The sequence below is a fragment of the Rattus norvegicus genome, chromosome 12 (assembly GCF_021556685.1).
Source record: "Rattus norvegicus strain SHRSP/BbbUtx chromosome 12, alternate assembly SHRSP_T2T, whole genome shotgun sequence".
Lineage (NCBI taxonomy): Eukaryota > Metazoa > Chordata > Mammalia > Rodentia > Muridae > Rattus > Rattus norvegicus.
This window is the reverse complement of record NC_141545.1, coordinates 49,003,030-49,022,386: the sequence shown is the minus strand read 5'-3', so window position 1 is coordinate 49,022,386 and position 19,357 is coordinate 49,003,030. Positions and strand designations below refer to the sequence as shown.

The window sequence follows — 19,357 nt, the reverse complement described above, 5'->3', positions numbered from 1 at the left end:
GCAGGGTGTAACGGCACACGCCGGGATACCCGGAAGGGAAGGGCAGAGGAATCAGAGCTTCAAGGTTATTCCTGCATCTAGTTTGAGGGCAACTTGGAGCGCGCGCGCACGCGAGCGCGAGCGCACACACATGCACGAGCGCACAGGTTCCTATCTCAAAGAGGAAAAAGCTTGCCTGTGGCTTGAGGACTGGTGGGGCCTGTGTCTCACCTTGCACACGTGTGCAGCTACCTCTCTGAACTGTATGTTTTGGTCCAGACATTGGAAGTGTGGGAGGAATTGGGAAAAGTGAGGGGTAAGGAGACCGGGCAGTTCCCGGAGCTGGTGGGGAGCGAGGGGCTGTGGCTGCCGGCCTGTTTCTCACTTGTGCTTCTGTCCCTGCAGGCGAGTCAGTGGCCAGCTCTATGCCTTCCTCCCGCTACCCAAGCCCAGCCGAGCTGGACGCGTATGCCGAGAAGGTGGCCAACAGCCCCCTGTCCATCAAGATCTTCCCCACCAACATCCGAGTGCCGCAGCACAAGCACTTGAGCCGCACAGTCAACGGCTATGACACCAGCGGCCAGCGTTATAACCCCTACCCTCAGCACACCACTGGCTACCAGGGCCTGCTGGCCATCGTCAAGGCTGCGGTCTCCTCGACTGCCGCCACGCCTGCCGGGCACACCAAGAGCGTGCTCAAGAGCGTGGAGGGCAAGCGGACCAAACTGTCACCAGCCACTGTGCAGGTGGGCATTGCACCCTACCCAGTGCCTAGCACCCTGGGGCCCTTGGCCTACCCGAAGCCACCCGAGGCACCTGCACCACCGCCTAACCTGCCTGCGGCAGCCACTGCCACCTCTGTGATCCCTCTGCCGGGCCGGGGCCTGCCCCTGCCCCCCTCAAACCTACCCTCCATCCATAGCATCCTATACCAGCTCAACCAGCAGTGCCAGGCCCCAGGTGTCGCACCGAGCGCCTGTCAGGGCGTGGCTGTGCCCCACCCCAGTCCAGCCAAGCACGGCCCGGTGCCTAGTTTTCCTAGAGTGGCTTACTCGGCCACAGCCGGTCTGCCAGACTGCCGGAAGGGCACAGAACTGAGCCAAGGAGCCACACCAGCCCTGACACTGGCTGGGGCCACCAAACCTGCAGGGTACTCGGAAGGCGGCCTGGATTACCTGCTGTGGCCACAGAAGCCACCCCCGCCCCCACCCCAGCCGCTGCGGGCCTACGGTAGCAGCAGCACCGTCGCCAGCAAGTCCCCAGAGACTTGCAGCGGGAGGGCATTCGAGAGGGCCAACGGGTCGCCCCACAACTGTGGCATGGGGCTGCCCGGCGGCTTCACCGTGGGCCAGTACTTCGCCGCCCCTTGGAACAGTGTTCTGGTGACGCCTACTAGTGACTGTTACAATGCAGCCGCTGCCGCCGTAGTGACAGAGCTGGGGCCAGGAGCTGCCCGGGAGCTAGCCGGGCCTCCTGTTGACACGCTCTCAGGCCTGACCAGCAAGAGCGTGTGTAACACAGCGGTACTGAGCAGCAGTCTCCAGTCGCTGGAGTATCTCATCAACGACATCCGGCCACCCTGCATCAAGGAACAGATGCTAGGCAAGGGCTACGAGACGGTGGCCGTGCCCAGGCTGCTGGACCACCAGCACGCCCACATCCGCCTACCTGTCTACAGATAAGGTCTGCCCTGCGGGTACGTGGACAGATGGACAGGGTGCAGGCGGTGGCAGGCCATAGCACTGGGCAGGGAGCTCGCAGGGCGCCCCGCCCGCCCGCCCGCCCGCCCTGTGACAACAGGGAAGCCAGGCTGGTTACCTCCTCACTACAGTGGGCAGGCAGGTCAACCTCATACACCAGGGCTTCTCCCCCCTCCCCACACTTGCTGCCCCAGGAAGCAGGGAGGGTCCCGGACAGGCTGCAAGGTTCATCCAGGCAGGGAGAGAGGGCCTTCTGCAAACAAGAAGTTCCTTCTGGGTCTCCAGCAGAGGGGTGCTCCTCACCCCGTGTCATACATACACTGGGTCTCTACCCACAACCTCCCGGTCTCAGAAAGGGAGCAAAGGGGATCCGCAGCTCGTCCCTGGGTCCAAAGTGCCCCACCCCCCCAACTAATCCAGGTGAAGACCACCCTGACTCCAGACTCCCAGAGGCCTCAGGACTACCAGCCCCGTTCCTGCTGACCTTTCCCCGACCCACCCACCCTCCCTACTAGGAATCACGCCCGCCCTACTCTGTGCACCCCAGACCAACCTCTCTTCCGTCCCCTCCAGCACATCTCACAGGGCTGCTGGGAACAGCTGGTGCGTGGCTCACACAAGGGCACCTCGCCCAAGGAGACTCCACATGCAACCTAGACTTGTATATTTATTACAGCCGTCTGCATTTCAAGGAAGGGACACCATCTTCCTATCCGCACAAAGATGTCATGGGGTGTGCTAACAAGGGACCTGTAAATTCAGGCTCCATTCGCAAGGACGATCTTGCCTTCTTCACGTGTCGGGGGTCTCCTGGGGACCAGTGGGAGGGTGACCTGGCTATAACTGGAATACCCAATCCAGCTCCTATTCTACACACCCCCTCCCCCAGGTCTGGCCTGCACTGCGGGGCGGGGGAGGGGGTTTAGATAAGCCCAGAAGTCCTCAAGGCCTGCAGTCCCCTGGCCCCGCAGGCCCCAGGCGTTCCGGAAGGAAGCGGTACTGTATCTCTCCAAGGCCTGTCTGAGCACTAAGTGCATTTACAAATCTCTGAGAATGTTTTTTTTTATACTAAAATTGACCGTTATATTCTACTGTGAGAAGTGCGGTCTGTCTGCACTATATTGTTTTAAAAACGAAGAGAAAGAAGAAAAAAAAAAGGAAAACAGTGTCTCAGCTGTGGGTTTGCTGTGAAGCTGTTCTCTCTCGATGGCTCCCCCACCTCAGGGATCTACGGGAGGGAGCCCCAGGGAGCCTTGTGGGGGTGGGGGGTAGCATAAAGGGCGTGCCCTGCCCAAGTTATTACGAAGCTCTTCAAGATGAGTGCTATCTAGAAGATAATGCTATCCCATGTCTTAGGAGTCACCTCACAGGCTGGTGACCAATGGTCCATCCACAGGAGCAAAATCAAACCTGAGCCCCGGTAGCTTTTTTCCCGTTCTGGGGTGGCTCTGAAAACTCCCTATTGGAACTCCTTCCCTAGATCCTGTTGTCACCCTCCCAGCTTAAATGGTGGCAGTGTGGCTGAGAACAGGCTTGCCATCGTCCTGGCCAGCATGGATCATGCAGGCTGACACCTGGCATATACCCATACGCTTGCTAGTCCTGTCATTGGAGCTTGTCATTCACCAGGGACTAGTACCTCCCAGAAACTCACAACATCCTTGTAAGGTGGGAAATCAGCCTGAGCTTACACTCCTGTGAGCCAGTTACCCCCATGGAGAAAGCCAAGAGCACACCTGTCCTACCATCTGCAGGGTGCAGAGCACACCTGTCCTACCACCTGCAGGGGAGCAGAGCACACCTGTCCTACCAGACCTGCAGGGTGCAGAGCACACCTGTCCTACCAGACCTGCAGGGTGCAGAGCACACCTGTCCTACCAGACCTGCAGGAGTCAGAGTGCCCAGCAGATTGGCAGCTTGGAATAGGGGTCCCACCCCCTCAGCACAAGGGCTTCCTTGTACTCTGCCCTCCAACCCCAACCTCCACACCTCTGTGCTGGGGAAATTCAGGGACTCCAATCTGAGGCAACCCCCCCTGCCCCATACAGAACCCTGACCAGAGGTAGAACACTGCTCGCTCCATCCAGGACTTTCTAGTTCAACCAGGCCCTTGGCTGGGGCCACAGACTCCCGAAACCTTGCAGCCACCCCTGGTCTGCTCAGGAAATGGAGACTCAGTATCCATGTGTGGGCAAGACCAGGTTTTTCTGTGTGAAGTTCATGAGCCAGGCACCTCTGCCTGTGGGGTATGGGAGACCAGGGCAAAGTCACAGTAGAGAATCAGCAGGTGACATGGTGACCTTGGTGGCCCCATCAGATGAGGGATGAGATCACACCCATTTCCCAGAGCAAACACAAGGACCCAAGGAAAACAACAGCACCCACACACTGCCTAAAACCAAAGCCAGTGGGACACTCAGAGCCGAGACAGGCGTAGCAGACAGATGGACAGAGAGCTGAGCCCCTTGGCTACACTGAGCTGCTCTGAAGAAGGCTTTCTGCCAATGACCAGTAAAAACCATCAGGGACATCAGGAGTGGTGACAGAGCAGACCACCCTGCTATCAGCTGGGTCTGAGTTCAGAGCACCCCTCAGGGCATGAGCTAGGCCTCCGAGCCCACAGAGCAATCTGCCCCAAGGCTGGGTTGCTTCTCCCTAAGCCTCAGTTTCCCCTCTGGGAGCTGAGGTGACTGACCCAAAGAGCATTCTGGATGCCGTGGCACTGAGCCGTACTTTCACAATGACCCTTTCACAACCAGACAGGACAGCCTCGGGACAGGTATGGTCACCAACGTGACGGAAGGTGACCCACCCACAGTCGGAGGCTCGGGGACTACGCAGAGCGCTCTGCACAGGTGAAGCTCCTGAGCTGCTGAGTGGCTCTCCCATTCCCTCCCCTCCAGACTCCTAGCCGCTCTGTGCAAGGCTGGGGGCAACAAACAGGCTGTGGGTTTTATCTGCCTTCAGCATAAAAGGCTGGCTTGCATGGTCGGGGCTGGATGCTGGGCAGCCAAGGTAATAGCAGCCTCCTCCACCCTCTCCTACCCCAGCTGCTGCTGTCTCTGTTCTGCATGCCAAGAGCTCTCTCCCTGTACTATCTTGGGATCCCATGTCTCCAAGCTGAGCAGGTGGACGGGCATGTGGTACCATTCCTGGCTACAGTGGTAGAGCCACCAGGGGGCGACTTCTGCATCTTACCAGATTGGGCCAGCCAGAGTGGGACAGACAGCAGATCTGACACCTTAGACTCCACCCCCAGCCCTGCCCAAAAGAAACTGCACCCTAAAGACATAGATCACACTGGTACATTAAAGGCTCTGACGAGTCCTGCAGGCTAGATACCCTTTACCATATTAGCCCACTATTCTGTCAACATCTGAACTTAAGGTTTTGTTTTGTTGTTTTTTTTTCTATTGAAGTCCAAGGCTCAGGAAACTCCCTTTGTGCTGCATTGGAGGAGAGTGCCTTCTTCCTGGGCCTCAGTTTCCCTAGTTGTAACGCAGCATTAACGCACTGTGGTGGAGTAAAGATTTGAATCCAGCTGTGGTCAGGGGTCCTGGCTTCAGGTGACTCCACTGTACCCTATCAGGAAGGAAGGATGACCACTCTGGTTGTTCGAGGCAGGAGGGAGCTCACTACATAGCCTGGCCTTGAACTCGTCCTCCTGCCTGAGCGGCCAAGTCCTGAGATCACAGGTATGTCCTAGCACACCCAAATGAAAACAATTTTGAAGAGAAAACTGAGGCCCGGGGAGGGAAGACAGTTTGCCCTTGATCACTGGGAATTTGATCCTAAACCCTCCAGAAACTAGGCCACCTTCTCACAGAACACGGGCTGCAGCCAAGTCCAGGGTTCCAGGTGTTCCTTAGGCCTTTGCTCAGAGGCCCCAGGTGTGACAAATGCTGACCCCAATTATGGCCACTTGGGAAAGTTAGCAACGCACTGGTTGCTGTAAACTTCGACACCTTTGTAGAGGTCCGAGAGAGACTAAGTTTAAAAAACATTTTTGTGGGGCTGGAGATCCTGCTCGGTACAGCACCTGCTTACAAGCTCTGGGTTCCCCCCCACCAAGCTCCCAAGAAGGCTACTAAAGAGTGAGCCCGGTAATAAGACAAAGCTCAGGTTCGAGTCCTGCCTCTGTCACATCCTCACTGTGTATACCCTGGAGTGGTTTCTATCATTTGGCTTTCTCTGTAAAATGGGACTTAAGGCACCATGCTTCCTACCTACATAGTGAGTGACAGAAACTTTGGCTTCACTCACTAAGAGCAGAAAATACATCCTCTCAGATCACGGAACACCTTAAGGGCAGGGTAGCCTAAGGGTTGGCTGAGCCATCAGGAGCTCAGTGGTGCCATCGGAGGCCTTCTACGCTTTTAATCATTGTCTTGGTCTCTACCACAGCATTATAAAGGGAGAGTATTTAGCAGGGGGAGGGGAATGGGGGGGATGGGGCTGGCTTACAATTTCAGAGGCTTTGTCCATTATCATCGTGGCAGGGAGCGCGGCAGCTGTCAGACATGGTACTGGAGAAGTAAGAGAGCTACATCGTGATCCGCAGGCAGAGAAAGGGCAAGAGTAGGCCAGGCATCGGCTCTAGACTTCCCAGAACCCACCAGTCAGTGCCACACTTCCTCCAACAAGGCCACACCCCAAGCAAGGCCACACCCACCGGAGCAAGACAACAGCTACTCTGACAAGGCCTCACCCACCCCAGCAAGGCCACACCTACTCCAGCAAGGTCACACCCACCCAAGCAAGACAACACCTACTCTGATAAGGCCACACCCACCCCAGTAAGACCACACCCACTCTAACAAGGCCACACCCACTCTAACAAGGTCACACTGCTCCCTAAGGTGTGGGTCTCTGCTGGCCACAGTTCTCCCATCCTCTTACCTCCCAACCTCCCTTTTAGGAGATCCCCAGACCTCATTATCCCCATGGACTCCAGGATCCTCAAAAATAAAAGGGTCAGGAGGTACCCAGCTCTCAAGGACATGCTTTCGGGGGCCAGAGTAGAGGTAAAGGCACAGAGGGGAAACTGATCGCCCACCCACGGGAGCCACAGGCCTGGCATGGAGGTCACATCACCCACTCTGGGAGTTCGAGTTTAGACACCCAGCACTCCTCTAAACAGTGAGGATCCTGAAGAGGTAAAGCCTCTCTTGACCCCTTTGCTTTGGTCGCCAATGTATCCGTTATTTTCTAGAAATCTTTAAACCTTGGGGGACAGTGTTCGTCACACATGCTGTACCCCAAATGAATCCCTCCAGAAAAGCAGAGGTCCCTGAAGGGGAGGGGGGTCACCTCAGTGACAGCTGACAGCGTCCCCATGCAGAAGCAACCTGGGGAGGCAGAGGCCATGAGCACGCAGTGCTGGGTTCAAATCTCACCTTCACTGCTGGTGGCCCTGGCGAGGGTCCTGGCATTATAGAGTTCTGGCTGGGGCTTGTCTGGGTTCTGTATCCAGTAACTGTAGCTGACTGCACTATTTAAAACAACCCAACCAACCAACGTGCTGCAGACCTGGCTCAGTGGTTAAGAGCACTGGCTGCCCTTTCAGAGGAGATGGGTTCGGTTCCCACATCCACGCGGCTCACCACCGTCTGTAATTCCTGTTGCAGACCCTCTTCTGGCCCCCATGGGCACTGCGGGGACAACAATGATAAAAATAAATCACTTTTTAAAAAACCACGAGAACTCAGCAGTATCTAAACTTGTTCATTCCTCAGGCATCTGTGGGTTTTTCTGTGAGCGCAGCAGTTGCCCTGGCCACGTGACTGTTCACCAGCCTGTCACTCATCCTTGCCTTAAGGCGGGTCACGAAGGTCTGCTCACATCCCATTGGCCAACACATATCACATGGTTAAGCCTGGTGTTGAAAATTAAGCTCTGCTTGCAGCAGGACTAAGTAAGCCAGGGTCTTGGACTAGAAATGGGGCGTGATGTCACACACCTGCTGTACCTGCACTTGGGAGGTGGAGGCAGGATTGAGAGTTCGAGGCCAGCCTGGGATACGAGGCAGAACTAAAACATAAAAATAAAGGGAAAAGCTGTGCTGCAACCTAGCACACGTGGTACTGGCTAACTTTCCTGGGGGTGGTGGAGATGGCTAGTCCTGCCTTGAGGGGAAAAGTGACTCTAGCCAAAAACTAGGTCTGACCAATGAGAGAGCATTCTGCACCCCCCCCCCCCCACGCCGAGAGTGGCTTAGGATAGGACAGTAAGAGGCAGCCCTGGGTGGATCAAGTTGCCAGCCTCGTGGGCCATTACCTGGGAAGTCCTAAATGGGACAAAACCCACATAAAATCAGCGGCGGCTGAGGCTCAGATGAAGCCGGAGCCCCTGGATCCAGCCATGCCTGAAGCCAGTCCTGCATGGTCGTTTTCCTCAGATGGGCCACTCTGTGAATTGGGAGGCTGAGTTAGGGCGCTGGTTTGCAGCCAGCCCGAGCAAGCTCGAGGCTGATCTGAGCAGCCCAGCAGGACTCAGACACCGATTCATACTCAGACATCTTGTCACATACAGCCGAGAAAGTGTCTACTCCTTCTGGGGAGCATTAGGGCTACCAGCTTAGGCCAGAGAGATGGCTCAGCGTTGCCTTTTAGGTTATTTGAGTTCAATCCTCAGTGTCCACGTAGTAGAGGGAGGAACTGATTGTCTTCTGACATCATGGCGTGTGTACCCCACCCCCAACACACACACGATAAATTTTATTTTAAAAGGTCTGGTGAGATGGATGGCTCAGTGACCCTAGATCCCAGTCCACCTGTGTCACAAGACACACACAAGTCAGTTTAGCAGTCTGTAACTCCAGTTCCAGGGGATCTGCGCCCTCTTCTGGCCTCTTCAGACACTGCATGCCCATGGTAACGTGAAGACATTCGTACATAAAAAAAATAATAATAATAAAATTAAGAGTGCCAACTTTATAAGACTCCCCACAAGATTTAAATGGGGTGACAGAATCCAGAAGGGGTCTGTTAGCAAAGGTGGGATTATACCATCTATGAAAAGCTCTAGAGACCCCTGCAGAGCAGGCACTGGAACCCTGGAGATACAAGAGTTCACGGAGCTGAGGTTCCTGAACAGACACCCCTGCACTTTGTTCAAAGCATGGAAAGGGTGGGGTGCAGCTTGGTGACAAAGTGCTTGCCTAGCATGCTTGAGTCCCTAGATTCCACCCCAGCACTAGAGAAATGGCATGAGCTCCAGGTTGGGGAAAGCAGGTCTACATTACAGTCATAAACTAATTTATGAATTATGATGTCATATCGATGCTACGTGCCCAGAGGTGTCATCAAAGGCCATCGCTGGTTACACATTCCTAGTGAAACAACTAATTCTCAGAGCTTGCCAGCTTGGTGATGCAATACGCAGGGGATAGGAGCTTTGGCTCTCTCGTTCTCCCTGCCCCAAAAGATAGTGTCCCATAGATCACTAGCTTCAGGGGGTGGGGGTGGGAACGAAATTCACAGAATGGCCCCAACCCAGGTGAATCACTTTCACACCACTGTGAAATCCGAAAATTTTAAGCAGAACCATCCCGAGTTGGGGACCATGCTTGGCAAACTGGCATTTATAAGTAAGCCGTGGGACCAGGTGTGGTGTTGATCATGTTCTAACCGTTAGGACAGTTCAGTCTGGCAGGCACTGAGCCCAGGATCCAGTTCATGGAGAGCACACCACAAGGGAGAATCCTTGGCTGCTGGCGGGAGAGGCTGGAGGAACCAGAGTGCTTCAGCTGGGAGAAGGGGGGGTAGTTGGGGGTGGGGTGTAAAACATCACTGGGCTTTTTTTCCCAGTTCAAACAGGGCCTCATGTAGCCCAGGGTTGCCTTGAACTCATTACGTAAACTTGAACCCTTTTTGATTGATAAGTCTCAATAGACAGACCAGGTTGGCCTCCAGGTCACAGAACTCGGTCTGCCCCTGCCTCAAGGCTTGTACCACCACGTCTGGTTAAAGAAAAAAAAAAAGATCCTTTAATGTCCCCTAAATGAAACATAGCCTTTCTTGGTGACATCGCTGAAGGTCACCTGGGAAAAGGACTGTAGCATACCACAGGCTCTCTGGACTCTCCCCACCACCGCCTTCTCCTTTCCCACACTGCTTTGACCCATTAAGAGTCACCAGGCCATTCACTGCTTCCTGTCCGCTGATTGGCCGCCGTGTAAGAAACACGACACAATCTTGGCTAATACTTCAAGAGCACAGGCTAGGCTGAGGGGATCCACAGCACGCGTAGGAGACAGAGGCAGAGGCATCCCCTTCTGTGCTCTGGAGGCACCTGGATCTGGATACATTGTGTCCCTGCCGGAAGCCGGTATGCATGTGGGAGTGCCTGCGCCCCTGAAGGGTCTCACCTGGATGAAATGGAAATTGCAAATGAATCTGTCCTGGAATTAACTGCGTTGGTGCAGTGACTCAGGATTTCCTGGCATCTGGGATGGTAAACACTGTTTTTGTTCACTGGATGCCTGAACCCACACAACTGTGTGTGGCCACTACAGCCACCGTCCTGTCTCTTTGGAGGAATCCCAAGGAGTTACAGTATCTTCATCCCTTATAGTGACCAAAATATAGTCCATCATAAAGGCGTACTTCTTTATCCATTCATCCCTCAACCAGGGAAATGGAGGCTTATGACAGTGCCCCAAGGACTCCAAAAGTTCCTGACGCAAGGCTAGATCCCAGTTCTCTGCTCTGAAAGGAGAGCCGTCTGGAACCTTCTCCCACACATTCTTCACTGTTCCAAATCGGGAGCACCCAAGATGGACAGGGCCCTCCCTGTGTCTCTAGAACCTACCTTCAGGGGATAGCCAGGTGCCATCTTGCCTTCTGTCCAAAGAGCAAGCCCAGAGCTTGGGCTTAAGTGTGCAGGTGTTTCCACGCCAGTCAAGGAAGGAGGACAGTAAACTGTCACTTCTGTCCTGTCCTGTCCCTCTCCTCCCACCCCACCCCCACCCACTCAGGTCCTCACCTGCCCCAGCTGCTTCTGCCCCAAAGCCCAGCTCAAGGGAAAGACCCCTGTTTGGTCATCTGCCCTTCCAGCGCTGCCCTGTGGTTCTGGGGAGGTTCGGCCAGGCTGGTCACCCTGCCTGGGCTCAAACCTGGCATGACACCCAAAGTGTGTGTGTGTGTGTGTGTGTGTGTGTGTGTGTGTGTGTGTGTGTGTACAGTGGCTGCAAGGCATCCAGGGGAGCCGGGCTGTTAGAGAGCCCCAGGGGGTCCACAGGCAGAAGGGGAGGTGGGTCCTCTAGAAGGATGGTGAAGGCCTGGCTTCAGCAGGACACTGGCCAGGACTGGTTGGTTTCCTCATTCTTCTGACAAGGACAGAGGGGTAAGAGACCACATGGCACTCCCCAGCACAAGCCACCATGGCCAAAGGTTAGGAAGAGGGGGAAGCCGGTCTGTCTGGGGCTCCAGCTCTGTCCACTGCAGCCACCTCCTAAGACATCAGTGCTCCCTGTGGCTGATGCAGGAGGATGGGAGGCACTCGCCTGAGCTGGGAGGTCAGAGGGGACATCGGCCAGACTCCTCCGTAGACAGGCTGCAAATGTGTGGGGACCTCTCCCTGTGCCTGGAGAGCACAGTGTCCCACCAGCACCAACCAATGCTTCTCTGTCACCAGCATCACTGCTCCTATCAGTGTCCCTTGTCCCTGACCAGCACTGTGACTCCCTAGAGAGTCACAGTCCTCATTCCTGCCTCCCATAGCACCACTCCATCCTACTCACCTCTCAAACATCTCACACATCCCACCCTCCTCCACCTCCACCAGCATCCCACCCTCCCCCACCTCCACCAGCATCCCACCCTCCCACCTCCACCAGCATCCCACCCTCCCACCTCCACCAGCATCCCACCCTCCCCCACCTCCACCAGCATCCCACCCTCCACCCCCATCAGTTCTGCTCCTCTCACCAGGACCACACCCTCTACCTCCATGGAGTTTACTGGGACCATCACCACCACCAGCAGCCTTTCCCCTGGCACCCACACTCTGATGCTGATTCTCTTTTTCGGAGCTGGGGACCGAACCCAGGGCCTTGCGCTTCCTAGGCAAGCGCTCTACCACTGAGCTAAATCCCCAACCCCTCTGATGCTGATTCTCATCTAGAGTTGTGCAGTTCTCCCAGGACCCTTGATGTCTTGTGCGCCTGCCTCTCTCTCCCACTTCTGACCTCACGCCCACTGTGTCCACCGAGAATAAACAAACATTTATTGAGCACCAACAGCCCCGATCTCTACAAAGTACAGAAGACCCACCCTAGCCCGGGCTGCAGCAGGTCAGATCTGCAGCGGGTCAGGGCTGCAGTGTCCCTGCATGAGCCTCAGCCCTGGCCAGGTTCCAGCTGCAGGTAGACTCCTGTGATGTCATTTTCCTGAGGAGAGCAATAAATAGTGCACAAGAGGGACAGGGGCCTGAGCCCTGTGAGTGGAGGGGCCCTGAGCTGGCTTAGGTGACTCCATGGGAGTGAGACAGGTGGCCAGGAGCCCCGTCCCCCATGTGGGGAGGAGTAGAAATAAGAGCAAAAGTCTTTGTGGGGACCAGAGGGTCCTGGGGCCTCCCCAGAGTCTCCACAGAGGCCCTCACCTCCGAGGTCACGTGTGGGTGTGGGAAGACACAGGACAGATGCTGAAATGTAGGTGGGAGCAAGGGCCAAGCCTGGGCCATTGACCCCAGCCCTGGCATGGCCCCTACAGTGGTGCGTCCTCCGCCCTCCACTTGGGAGCATAACCTTGCTGGTGGCCGTCACAGTTGGGGTTCCCTAGGTTATCCAGGGGGACCACCACTTCATCTGTGCCTGAGTTCTTGTTCAGCTCCACCACGCGGGGCACCACTGAGGACCAGCGATCTGGCAATGAATACAGGGGGAGGGTCAGCAGACCGTGCAAGCATTGTGCACCACTGTGTGCTGAGCACTCCGCGGTAACTCACTGAAAGAAGTATTGGAGGGTATTGTGCGCGCTTTATGGAGGTGAAAATGGATTCAGAGAAGTGGATCCAAAGAAGTCAAGATGCCTGCCCCAGTGCGTATAGGGAGGAATAAAGGTTGAAGGCTGTGGGGCCTGGGGGCCTGGTTACCTCCATGTCTCCTGCGGTTAAGGCTTAATAAAAAAAAAAAAAACCAAAAAAACAAAAAAAAACCCAAACCAGAAAGGACTTGTCCTCCACAGGGCTGCGCAGAATCTCTCCTGTCAGGCAGCTCCACTATCAGGCCTCAGTGGAAACCCACGGCGGCAGGGAGCGCCCCCATCCTCCCATTCGTGGATAGAACTGCTCAAAACAACCCCAGTTCCTCACCACCACCTCCCCTCCCCTCCCCTTGGTGCCACACTCACCCCTGCGGAGGCGCCCCATGGTATGGGAGAAGCCATAGTACTGGTAGATCTCGCTCTTGCCGGGGTCCTCGTTAATGATGCCCAGGTTCTGGTTCCAGTGAGACCAGTTCACCTCGTCCACCCTGGTGGAGAGGAGATTTTGGTGGGGGAGGGGAGTGTTGCCACATCCTGCCCCATCCCCAGGTCATCTCTCTGCGTCAGCATTTCCAAGCATGCCCTCCTCAGAGAACCAGATCTCCCCTCCAGTCACTTTCTACATCCCCACTAACTACATTGGCAACCCTGGGCAACTCTCATCACTGTTTCCCAGGCTCCTCAGCGCTCATGCGCAATAGCTCCCTCTTCACTCCTCCCTGCTTCTGTGACCTACCGCCGCTTTGGGTTTGCTTGTTCTGGGCATTTTCTATCAATGGAACCATAAGTCATGTGACCTTTCACGGATGGCTTCTTTCATTTAGCAGGTTTTTAAGGTCCATCCATACTGTAGCAGGGGTTGGAACTTTTTTTTTTTGGTTCTTTTTTTTTTTTTTTTCCGGAGCTGGGGACCGAACCCAGGGCTTTGTGGGCCTTGCGCTTCCTAGGCAAGTGCTCTACTACTGAGCTAAATCCCCAACCCCCGGGTTGGATCTTTTTAACGGCCAAATAATATTCCACTGTATGGATATACCACGGTCTGATTACTCATTCCTGGATGGGCGTGTTCCTTGATACCATTTCCTCTTTTGATTAGGGCATCAGTAAAGTCTGGTGACAGTCTCCCAGGACAGATTTGTGCATTTTAACATTATTGTTTTGTTCTTTTTCCCTACAACTTCCATTTGTTGAGCAACTGCATACTGTACTGAGCAAGGGAGACGCATTTGCTGGTACCATTTTACTGATGAGGAACTCAGGCTTCGCGGGGCTTCCTTTCCAAAGATTAGGACACTGGCAACAGCATCAGTACTAGACTAGAGGGGGTGCTGTTACCACCCCATTCCACAGATGAGCAAAGCGACTGGACCTGTCTCCCAGGGGCACGCTATACTCTGCTCTGGCTGGCAAGCCCTTATTAAGGAGCAGTTTGCCTTCTGACAAAAGGGGGCGCACTTGGAATGTGGGTCACTCTGCAGAGGAGTTCGGGAGTCCCAAGCCCCCAAGTTGATCATCTCTCAGTCTCCCCATTTCAGCCACAATACCGAGCCTCACCCGTAGGTGGCAGACATAGGAGCAGAGCCGGCTCCATCTCCAACAGCCTCATTGAGGGCCCATAGAGCCTCAAGGCAGCACCACATCCCAGCGTGTATAAAATGCCAGCTTGAAAGTTCTATATGCCCAAGGAGGTGGGGCCATCATTGTGCCCAGCTCACAGGTGTAGGGACTGAGGCTGAGAGACTTGCCCAGGGTCACCCAGCACCTTAGCTTGTCCTCCCTGGAACCTGGCCCTCTAGACCTCACCTGAAGCACCACCTGCGGTCTGGAGTGCCATCCGAGCTCTTGCCCACTGTCACCATCTCTCCGGAGCGGAAGGCCTTCCTCAGGAACACAGGGAAGGAGCGCTCGATGTCCAGGATGGTGGTGGCCCACTGCCAGAGGAAGGTCACAGGTGCTAAGTTTCCCCAGCAGACATCAACCACGGGCCAAATAAACTCCCTTTTCTCCATTAAGACAGGGTCTCATGTAGCCCAAGCTAGCCTCAAACTCCCTGTGTAGCTAAGGCTAGCCTTAACCACCCACTTTCCCCCCCATTAACACAGGGTTTCATGTAGCCCAGGCTAGCCTCAAGCTCCTTGTGTGGCTAGCCTTGACCACCCATCTCTCTCACCTTCACCTCCTACATGCTGGGGTATATGCGTACACTGCTGTGGGTTCTTATGAATGCTGACCTAGGTGGGCGGAAAATCAGCCTCAGGGGCCTCCTGCCTAGAACAACCTCTATAAACCTGTTTTTCCAGGGGACCAAATATGAGAGAGCAAAGCAAAACAGACCTAGGGGCAGGTTACCATTGCCCGTACCCCAGTCGTCCACAGAAGGGCCAGGAGCTGGAATTTAAAAGGGGTTGGGGAGGGTCCCTCCACCTTTTCACCCTAACATTTTTGAAAACAGGGTGGTCTGGGGCGACTGGGACCCAGAGAAGTAGCAATGTGTGAAAGCTATGAGCAGACCAGAGAGTGGGGGTAACCTTGGGTTTGACATGCACCGTGAATTTCCAGGTGGATACACATGGCCCCAGAGTCTGTTTCCCAGAATCTCAAAGAACCCCCCTTAGGGGTTCTCCATCCCTGAGCGGTGGGCCAGGAACTAAGCAGATAAAAGCCACCCCCAGGAGAATGCTGAGAACCGCCACAAGGGGGCGCCGCAGACACACTTTGACGTTTTAAACCTAGTGCTCCATCATCTTCCAACTTGTTGGAGACCCGGTCTTGTGTGCTGTTGGTACACCAGCCTAGCTGGCCTGCCTTCAGAATTCTCCTGTCCCAGCCTCCCATCCTACCATAGAAGCTAGGGATATCTCTATATAATCTTATAGATTATAGAGGAGTGAGCTACCACAAATGGTTTGAAACATGGGCTTTATAAAATGGTTTGGGGGGGCTGGAGAGATGGCTCAGTGGTTAAGAGCACTGATTGCTCTTCCAGAGGTCCTGAGTTTAATTCCCAGCAACCACATGGTGGCTCACAACCATATATAACAGTGTCTGATGCCCTTTTCTAGTGTGTCTGAAGAGAGCGACAGTGTACTACTCATAAACATGAAATGAATAAAAGAAATCTTTAAAAAAAATGGTTTGGGGGATCCGAACTCGGGTCCTTTTGCTTGTTGAGTGGCAAGCACTTCACCAGCCCCTGGTCTCATTTCTGAATCAAGGTGGGGCATCGGCTCAGCGTAAAACCCATTAAAATGACCGTGCTGCCTGCTGTGTCTTGAGCAAATGCCTGTGTCCATGGGCTTCGAAATGTGGGGCACTCATTGTAGCCAAGATTAAGGTTAGATGAGGCCTGTGGTATGCGCCCATGAGGCAGCACCAGAAAAGAGACTCAAGCTAAGAGGCCTGCTCTGCGAGCAGCACAAGCCCTCCACCACGGCCAGATGAAGCAAGAGGGCTCTTGGCAGACACGACACCATACCTGAACTTCCCAGCCCCCAAAGCCGTGAACCAAGTGATTCTCCATTTTTTTTTAAAGGCAGAGTTTCTCTGGGTAACAGCCTTGGCTATTCTGGAACTCACTCTGTAGACCAGGCTGGCCTCGAACTCACAGAAATTCATCTGCCTCTGCCTCCCAAGTGCTGGGATCAAAGGCATGGGCCACACCACACTACCCAGAATCTATATTCTTTATAAATGACCCTGTTTTAGGGATTTATGTGACGGGGACTGAAAACAGAAGCAGGCTCTCTGAGCATGCTCAGTGCTGACAGCTGACTCTCTGAGCATGCTCCGTGCTGACAGAGGTCATGAGGTCACGCAGAATGGAGCCAGCTGGGGCCCCTGAATTGCACCACAGCTGAAATGAAGGGCACTAAACTGGGGTGGGGGGTGGGGAGGGGGAAATGAGGCCATTCTAAAACAGCGGCCTCACCAGCCTGTGGTAAACATGGAAGGTGGAAGAACACTCCGAGCGGCCGACCTCACCTGCAGCTTCCAGATGTGCTTGCTCTCCTTGGACACCTGGCCCACCGTCTCACCCATGAGGGCGATGAGCATGTTCAGCAGGAGCACGAAGGTGAGGATGATGTAGGTAACCAGCAGGAGAATGAAGACCACGGGGTACTTAGCGCTGCTCAGCATCTCCAGGTCGCCCATGCCGATGGTGAGCTTGAAGAGGTCCAGTAGGAAGGCGCTGAAGGTCTCGCTGTCCCGGCACGCGGGGTATGAGGGCACCGTGCAGTTGCTCTGGTCCTCGTTACAGACCTTCATGTTGGTGCACGGATTCAGGAGGGTGACCAGAGCTGCGGGAGGGGCGGGAAGGCTGAGAGGTGCTACCCCACTGGATGGGGATGAGGGGTACGCACCGGTCGGCCAGCAGGAAGCCAAGCCACTGCTCTCTCCCAAAACTCTCTGAGGAGTTAGGGATTTTCAGAATGGAGTCTAGAGCTACCCAGCCCCCATCATTTTCTCTTAGGGCACATGTGGCACCTTCGAGTGACAGGAGGGTGGGTGTGCCAGCATCCAGTGGGTGGAGTCAAGGATGCTGCTACATCCTACAGCTCATAGGACAAGGATAGCCAGACCCCATCTGTCCCCAGAAGCCCTTAACACAGCCTGTTACTTGCAGACTCCATGCAGGGTCCTCCTTCCCTCCACACTAGCCAGAGTGGAAGCACAAGACTAATTGCCCTGTCTTGCTAGTCCCAAAGGCCCTACTCTAAGAGCCCCTGTGCCTGCAACAATTCCAAGCTGTTCTCACCATCTTTTCCTGCTAAACCCAGATGATAGCAACTAGCCACCAGGGCAGGGAGGCAGACCTCAGCAGGGGAGTCTGGGAGGCTGCACTGCCTTCAGCTAGAGAACATAGTGAACACTTTTCAATCCACACACCGATGCAATCTAATTGTGTAGTGGATGCCCAAACAGTGTATGTGTTTTGAGACCTGATCTACATCCAACAGAAAAAAAATCATTCTGTGATCCATTAGTAATGTCTGCTTTGGGCACAAAAATGAGTGACAGGAGCATGTGTGCTCTGTGTTATATCTGGCCCTAACCTGTGACCTAGTGTACCCAACCTGACCTGTAAGTTTCAGCTTCAGTTTGCTTCACAGAAGTAGCTCACATCCCATTTCCGCATTGACTGGCTTAAAACAATGTTTTCATTACATTCGTTTACTTGGGTGTGCCTATGGGCATGAGCATCTACACACCATGGCACACATGTGGGGACAAGAGGACAAAGTTCATGAGTCAGGTATCTCCTTCCAATCTATGGGTCATGGAGGTCAAACTCAGGTCATCATGCTTGACAGCAAGCGCTGTTACCCATGGAGGCATCTCACTGACCGCTGACCTTTGGACACCTGTGGCTTTACATGGCCTCTCTGACCTGAGACCGATCCTCTGTAAGTGGAATGATGAGCCTTTCACTTTTCAGGCTTGCTGGGAGGGGGAACGCAGCTTGGCTGGCCTTGGCCCACACATAAGGATCTCAGGCAGGGATACCCATTTCCTCCAGCCCATGGTGGCTTCCCTATAGCCCTAGTTACTGCCACCAGCACCCCAGGCCCACACTCACCTGAGGCATAGCCAATCATAAAAAGCAGGTAGACCAGCAGAAAGCGGAAGAGGTCTTTGAAGAGGATCTAACACCGGAGAGGGGCTGGTTAGGGGTATGGTGGAGGAAGGGCACACAAAGGTTTCTCAGCTCTCCACTCCTGTCCCACCTTTCTCTCCAAGCCCCACCCTGTGCCACCCCATGCTAGAGCCCACTGTCCCCCATGCCCACACCCTCAGGTCAGGCCACAGAACAGGCAGGCTGAGTCCAGTGCAAACCTTCTGAATCATGATGCTGTAGGTCCCTGTCAGCTTCAGCCCACGGGTGAAGTAAAGGGCATTCATCCAGCCCAGGACCAGGGCAAAGACCATCACAGCCAGATAGGCCTCGATCCCTGCCAGGTAGAGCGCCGCAGACACAACCACCAGCACTGAGTAGATGAAGCTGCAGGGCAGCAGAGAGGGTGAGAAGGGTGGAGTAGGGAGGGGATGGTGAGATGGTGAATGAGGAGGGAGACTTGTCCTCAAGCCCTTTGGGGCGCCAAGAAGTCCCAGTGTCTTCAAGACCCCAGAGGAGAACAGTAGAGGCCTTGGCATCTCGGTGTTCAGTTAATGAAACCGCTCGATTTCCTTCTGCTTTCTGACAAGCTCTCTCTATTGTGTATCTCTGGCTATCTTGGAACTTGCAATGTAGACCAGGCTGGCCTCAAACTCACAGAGATCCACCTGCCTCTGTCTCCTGAGTGCTGGGATCAAATGCATATGCCACCATCACCTGGGTCCAGACACTACAAGACCCCAAAGCCTTCTGGAATTTTTAACAAAGATTCAGAGGGCTGGAGAGATGGCTCAGTGGTTAAGAGCACTGACTGTCCTTGCAGAGGGCCTAAGTTTGATTCCTAGCACCTGTATTAGGCAGCTTACTACGGCCTTTAATGCCAGGTGATCTGATTACCCTAATGACGCCTCCTGAACATACATACACATGAATAAGTGATAATTAAAAGAAAATGGTAAAAAAAAAAAAAAGAAAAGAAAGATTGATTCAGAGTTCTGTGGAGATTTTATGGCTAAATTTCATTGTTGGAAAAGATGTAGCACACATACACTGATTCCCACATTTTGTGACCTAGGCAG

The 19,357-nt window shown here is 54.4% G+C and overlaps 2 protein-coding genes across 4 annotated transcripts in view; one reads left to right on the top strand and one right to left on the bottom strand.

Moving 5' to 3' along the window:
- Fam222a (family with sequence similarity 222, member A) overlaps positions 1-2,842 on the top strand; it is a 47,059-nt gene extending 44,217 nt beyond the window's left edge. Inside the window, exon 4 of one of the 2 annotated variants that reach the window (XM_087579205.1) lies at positions 385-2,842. In XM_087579205.1, coding sequence (XP_087435331.1) covers positions 385-1,661 — 1,277 coding nt within the window. In that variant the 3' untranslated portion in view covers positions 1,662-2,842. 2 annotated transcript variants of the gene reach the window in all.
- Positions 2,843-11,883: 9,041 nt separating this feature from the next.
- Trpv4 (transient receptor potential cation channel, subfamily V, member 4) overlaps positions 11,884-19,357 on the bottom strand; it is a 38,658-nt gene continuing 31,184 nt past the window's right edge. For both annotated transcript variants that reach the window (XM_087579274.1, NM_023970.1), the window contains 6 exon segments: positions 18,500-18,665; positions 18,243-18,309; positions 16,646-16,962; positions 14,468-14,595; positions 13,031-13,152; positions 11,884-12,543 (listed from right to left, as the gene is read on the bottom strand). In XM_087579274.1, coding sequence (XP_087435400.1) covers positions 12,386-12,543; positions 13,031-13,152; positions 14,468-14,595; positions 16,646-16,962; positions 18,243-18,309; positions 18,500-18,665 — 958 coding nt within the window. In that variant the 3' untranslated portion in view covers positions 11,884-12,385.